The sequence below is a fragment of the Zingiber officinale genome, chromosome 2B (genome assembly GCF_018446385.1).
Source record: "Zingiber officinale cultivar Zhangliang chromosome 2B, Zo_v1.1, whole genome shotgun sequence".
NCBI classification, from domain to species: domain Eukaryota; kingdom Viridiplantae; phylum Streptophyta; class Magnoliopsida; order Zingiberales; family Zingiberaceae; genus Zingiber; species Zingiber officinale.
In genome coordinates this window covers 13,317,693-13,323,246 of record NC_055989.1, presented here as the reverse complement: position 1 = coordinate 13,323,246, position 5,554 = coordinate 13,317,693, and the positions used below count along the sequence as shown (strand labels likewise).

The following is a 5,554-nucleotide window of genomic DNA, read 5'->3' as shown; positions in this document are numbered from 1 at the left end:
CTTCTTGTGTTCCTAAGTCCCTGCACACTTAGACACAAGATATCAAATCCATAAAATCTAACTTAACTTAGTTGATCATATCAAAACTAACCCGAGTACGTATAATATCCTTTTCTTATCGTCAAGGATCCACATTTTGTTAATGATTATCTTCGTTCTTGAAAAATATTCAATAACTTATTCTACTGAGTTTCATTTGGGCCATTTCAAACTCTAAATGAAGTGCTACCTCTTAGCCTGTGTCATATCTTGTACTTCTTTTATATGGATCCCAAATATTTTTAGTGGTATCCTTAGTGGTATCCTTGTAGAAAATTATTTTCAAGATTAAATTTGAATGAGATAATTCTTTGATTTAAAATCTTTCAATTATGTATCTATTAACGTAACACTTTTTGTCGGTTCTGATAATTTAGAAATCATGATTGTCCAATAATTTTTTTTTTTTTTTTTTTTTTTTGAACCTTAAGAAATTTTTCATAAATTTACTACAATAATTATAGTGATCATCAAATCAATGAGTGACAGGTTGTATGAAAATTTTGGTAGACGTGTCTTTTCGAAACTTGATTTTGATATCATTACTAAGAAAAATAATAAAAAAAAAAAAGTCAAGCACAAACATGGAAGATAAAATAAATTTTCTCAATAATTCATTGATAAACAAATAGTTGGTTATAGGCTAATACATTATTTACTCATTAATCCACTAAACCTTTAATTATATTCTACTAACTCCTCATCATTAACAGCAAACCCTCTAATACAACCATTGTTCCATTATCTCTCATCCACTCACTCAATTACTTAGCTACTAAGTTAGATTAGATACATTGAACTTGGATAATTTTTGTAACTGACTTTCACTCTTTCACACTTTATCAACTCACTAACTCAATAACATTTACATTAAATTTTATCAACACTAGGTTGGTTGTCGACGGCTGAACTATTTGACAAAATCTTTGCACCCATCGTTGGATTTCCCCTCCCACCAGCTGGGAGATGGGCAAGCGGCGCCAACAAGATGGAAGCGAGTGAAGATCCATTGCCATTGCCTTTCCTTGTCTTCTGGCCCACGCCCTCTCCTTGCCTCTCCCTTCCAATATCATCCATATCTGCGTTAGTTGCTTCCACTGAGGACTCTTAGCTGCTGCTGCTGCTGCTGCTGCTTTACTGATTCCCTCACCTTCTACTGAAACCTCCTCCTCATCTTCGACCTGCCGTTCCGATATCTGAGGGTGCTCCTATTTTCACAAAGATCAATTTTCCCTGCGCCATTTTTCTGTTCATGTTCTTTGATTCTTTGTGTCTGGTGCTCTGAATCGGCCTCGATCTGCCTTCTTTTAACTCTACAGTTTTGTTATCGATCAGTTTATCGTTTATACGTGATTTCATTTCTGATCTTGGTCCAATTTGAAACATTTTCTCCATTTTCCCCTATTTTTTAGGATTGGTTACAGTTGTAGCAGATGGGCTCTGGAGATTGGTTTAAGGCGATAATTCATAGGAAGAAAACAAAGAAAGCTCGGGTAAGTAAACATTAATGATGCATTTCGATAGATTATATCTGTAAATGAAGGTTATTATGATCGATCGATGCATATAATGATGTTAATAGGATACATCAAAGCCACAATCAAATGACTTTAAGTTGAAGAATGAAGCTAGTGATCATCCAGATGTAGCTGCTATTCGAATTCAAACTTCCTTTCGAAGACTTAGAGTACAATAAATATCCTATTACATCTTCAGTTTGGAGTTTTAGGACCTGGTTAGATAGATTAGTTATATGTCATCTTGTTTATTTCATAGGCGAGGAGAAACCTTCAGAATCTAAAAAAAATACAAAGGTTGCAGGTTTTCGCGCATCGTAAATCTGTTCAAAAGCAAGCACCCAACGCTCTGCGACATGTTCAATTGTGGAGCAAAATGCAAATGCAAATTAGAGCTCGACGAGCAAGGATGGTTGTCGAAGGCCGCATCCGGCAGAAGAAACATGAGAACCAGTTGAAGCTCGAGGCGAAACTTCAGGATTTGGAGGTCAATGTATATTTCATTTTACAAGAAGAACAGAATATTACACTTACTAAATATCGAAAAGCTGATCTGAAGTTCTGAACAGGTAGATTGGAATGGAGGCACCGAGACGAAGGAGGAAGTGATTTCAAGGATACAACGAAGGGAAGAAGCTGCGGTTAAGCGCGAACGAGCCATGACTTATGCATTCTCCCATCAGGTTTGCTATAAGGCTCGATGCAAACTTACCATTAACTTCACTACTAGGAATTGTGTTCCATCTGCTATGTGCAGTGGAGAGCAAGCTCAGGGATGAACCAAGGGCCATTTATGTATGAGCTAGCAAAAGGCAATTGGGAATGGAGTTGGGTAGACAAATGGATTGCAGCTCAGCCATGGGAGAGGAGGCCTTCAGCTCGGTCATCGAAGCTCGGAGGCACTGATGCAAAGATCATAAACCCTACTCGCCCGAGGAGCAAGAGTGTAAGATCAAAGCAAGAAGAGCAACCTTCTCATGGAGGAGAAATTGTCACATGACTTCATTTGTTGCAAGACCACAGACCATAGCTATGTAAATGATGGTTGATTGAATAAAGAGTTTGGCAGGCAGCTGTAGAGATATTTTCTTGGTGATTGCCATGTTCTATGGTTTGGATGATTGAGACATATCTGTATTCATATGCAGGTCAGGTCTCCTTCAGACACATTGAATTCCAATCAATGGAGAACCTACCCAGATACTGAAGTTGTTACTTATTTACCTTGATGCTGATTAAAGAAGGAGAACTTTTGTGCAATCATGGAAGCTACAATAAAATCTATTTCTCTCTGTCTCCTTGTCAAATTCTTGATCTTGCTTATGTAAATTGTGTTGCTTGCTCAACTGTTATGGAAACTTAAAGCACCAAATCTAAGGAGCCGTTTTCATGCAACAACAGAGCAAATATATCACATCACGAGTAGAAGTAGTTCGAGCAATCAGGACAGACAATGCATGGGCCTCGAAAGACCAAAATATACTACACACATACGCTAGAACGAAGCAATCGACGAAAAAGATAGCAACTTTAGGAAATCGACAGGGAAGCGGCTGGAATTTACCTGCGAGATGGTGGTCTTGTTCTCTTGCTTCCACTGCATCAATGGCGAGAAGTAGAGGGCAGCCTGTTTGAGATGCCGCCGTGCTCCTCTTCGGCCTGAATACGCGTGGGGATGCAGAATCGCAAAATGCCAGCTTCGGAGGTGAATCCGATAGGAGAGATTGAGGAATGGAACACCGGGTGCATCTGGAGCTCCGGTTCTGACCAATCACGGACCGAGGGCGGGTTACTGGACTGAAGGGGTTCCCTCTGAGAGAAAAGCTGGCTCTGGCCGAGCGTCGGGAGAGGCGGCGCAGGTTGCGTTGGCGGAACGGAGAAAATAAATTCTCCGAATCCGCCGCCGCCGCTTGACTCGGGCATGTACCACGACGCCATCTGCCGATTCTGTTCAACCCAGCCTAATGAGTGAGCGGAACCGGCGAGTAGAGAATCGTGTGCGGAAGGAGTTGGACTGTGGTGGTGGTGGTGGTGGCTGGGCTGAGAGTGTTGAAAGATCGGATCTTGGAAGGATTGGAGAGAGAGGCGGAGGTCTTGAAGGCCCGGAGGGTAGCGTTGGCAACCAATTGCAAGAGTGCTGGAGGACGGCGAAGTAGCACTGGCGGCGGCGGCCGCCATTGGGAAGAAGGATTTGATCGTATCCGCAATGGCGTTATTGTCGAACGAAGGCGGGAGGAAACCACTGCTCCCACTGCCGTCGCCTTCGAAGCCGAAGGCAGCAGTCACCGGGGGCTCATCGACCCCAAATCTGTTCTTGTCAGACTCCTCCGTAGGCTGCTCCGAAGCAGAGGAATCGCAGGGTTGCAGAGCAACGACGGAAAAAGATGTCGCCGCTGCGTCGACGGCGATCGGGGTGGGAGTCCACGCGGGGAGCTCCGCGAGCTGGTCGATGGCGTCCTTGGCGTTCTCGATGAGCCAATCGACGGCCTTGCTGGGGCGGTCGTAGCCAAGCCGGTCCTGCACGTCGTAGAACTGGATCGCAGTGTGGGCGGAGAGGCGGACGCGGCGGTCGCGGGGGCCCTTGGCCGTGCACACTTTGCTGTGCCGATCCTTCAGCCCGGTGGACCGCACAATGTGGCCTCCTTCGACCTCCACAATCTCCCCGCCGAAGCCCCTCAGCCTTCCCGACCTCGGGTAAGCCGGCGGCCCCTGCTGCTGCCGGCGATGACCCAGGTGGAGCTGATAGAAGCCGAGGCCTCCGCGGTGACTATGCTCGTCTCCCATTCACTCCGCATGCTCGGAAGACAATCGAAGCCGAGGCAGTCGATTCGAAAGCCCCAACTGTTACATAAATATACATTGAATATTCTATAATTTTGTAAAAAAACAGAGGTGAAATCTGCAACCCTACTACTGTCCCACCTCACTAGAAGAAGGATAATTTCTCGTCGGATGCTTTCCAAATTTATCTCGGTGGCTTATGAGAAACTTTCATGAAATTAGATGATCACTTTCGGGATTAACTGAATTGTAAGAGTTGGATATGATAGTTAAGCTTTCTTGGTTAACAGCGAGAACAAGCTTTCTGGCTTCCTGCCTGCTCCCACTAGCTACTTGTTCTGGCGGTGGATCTGTGAACATGTGGTGGTGGCGCCTCTCTCGCTTCCCTGCGAAAAGTCGAGCTTTAATTTCCATACGAGTCTCGGGATCCCATGAGCAATACCAGAACAAGAGGAACGGCCTGTGCTGACAGCGACACAATACACTGAATGCAGTAGAACAGAGGACAAGAAGAATCGAACAAAGGAGGAGACACAGCAGAGGGAAATGAAAGCGCCCACTTACTCTTTCACTTCCAAGGTAATTAACTTAATTGGCGAGAAAAGAGTGAAAATTCTTCTCTTTTTTTTAACAGGGAATTAGGGTTCTAAGAACCGGAGAAGCACAAGGGTGGAAGAGAACGAAGACAGTGAGAATTCGATTCTATCTCCCTGTATATTGTCTACCTTTACCAACTTAATTTATCTTTGGTACTAAGTATCTATCCTCGATCCTCCTTGGGGGAATTAATATATAATATTTCTAACTTTATTTTGATATGGTTGATAAATATTTAAATTGTGTATATTTATATCGTGCGCATCATGTGTTCAATGATTTGATATAGTATATGGATGATTAATCAAAGTTGGATAATGTAGAATGATTTAGATATCTAGAGAGTGTTTGCTTTTGAAGAGCTTGAAAGAATCATGAAGTGGTCACAAGCAGATCGGAGAGCATTAGGGTTGGTTTGGAGATTTACTATAAGTTGAACTTGGAAGGTGAAGAGAATTGGATGGAATATAGTAAACTAGAGATGCTAGTGCTTTTGATTGATCAAAAGCTTAAAGTGAAGTATGGGGATTAAAACAAAATTAACCAAATCGAATTTGTTAAAATCAAACTAGTCATTTTTTTTGGCTAACTAAATCGATTGATTTTTTACTATTAAAATT

The 5,554-nt window shown here is 42.9% G+C and overlaps 2 protein-coding genes across 7 annotated transcripts; one reads left to right on the top strand and one right to left on the bottom strand.

The window, feature by feature from the left end:
• Positions 1 to 924: 924 nt before the first annotated feature.
• On the top strand, positions 925 to 2,640 carry LOC122045342 (protein IQ-DOMAIN 9-like). 5 transcript variants are annotated; one of them, XM_042605524.1, is made up of 6 exons: positions 925 to 1,241; positions 1,452 to 1,532; positions 1,622 to 1,726; positions 1,816 to 2,049; positions 2,126 to 2,239; positions 2,314 to 2,640. In XM_042605524.1, exons 2-6 carry the CDS (start codon positions 1,473 to 1,475, stop codon positions 2,554 to 2,556), a joined length of 756 nt encoding a protein of 251 aa, XP_042461458.1. In that variant the 5' UTR covers positions 925 to 1,241; positions 1,452 to 1,472; the 3' UTR covers positions 2,557 to 2,640. The 5 variants fall into 5 exon arrangements, with proteins under 5 accessions (XP_042461458.1, XP_042461459.1, XP_042461461.1 ...); XM_042605525.1 differs by having other exon boundaries at positions 925 to 1,357; XM_042605526.1 differs by having other exon boundaries at positions 926 to 1,241; positions 1,816 to 2,043.
• Positions 2,641 to 2,660: 20 nt separating this feature from the next.
• LOC122045341 (transcription factor PCF5-like) lies at positions 2,661 to 5,086 on the bottom strand. Of its 2 annotated transcripts, none has more exons than XM_042605522.1 (3): positions 4,902 to 5,086; positions 4,479 to 4,797; positions 2,661 to 4,397 (listed from the first exon to the last, which is right to left on the bottom strand). In XM_042605522.1, the coding sequence occupies exon 3, from the start codon at positions 4,338 to 4,340 to the stop codon at positions 3,159 to 3,161; it is 1,182 nt and encodes a 393-aa protein (XP_042461456.1). In that variant the 5' UTR covers positions 4,341 to 4,397; positions 4,479 to 4,797; positions 4,902 to 5,086; the 3' UTR covers positions 2,661 to 3,158. The 2 variants fall into 2 exon arrangements, with proteins under 2 accessions (XP_042461456.1, XP_042461457.1); XM_042605523.1 differs by having other exon boundaries at positions 4,479 to 4,723.
• Positions 5,087 to 5,554: the final 468 nt, after the last annotated feature.

Excerpts from the sequence above, each read along its gene's own strand:
- LOC122045342 (XM_042605524.1), top strand. The coding sequence starts at position 1,473 with ATGGGCTCTGGAGATTGGTTTAAGGCGATAATTCATAGGAAGAAAACA. Across the intron at positions 2,050-2,125 it reads TTCAGGATTTGGAGGTCAAT|GTAGATTGGAATGGAGGCAC; the intron begins GTATATTTCATT and ends AGTTCTGAACAG. Across the intron at positions 2,240-2,313 it reads CTTATGCATTCTCCCATCAG|TGGAGAGCAAGCTCAGGGAT; the intron begins GTTTGCTATAAG and ends TGCTATGTGCAG.
- LOC122045341 (XM_042605522.1), bottom strand. The coding sequence starts at position 4,340 with ATGGGAGACGAGCATAGTCACCGCGGAGGCCTCGGCTTCTATCAGCTC.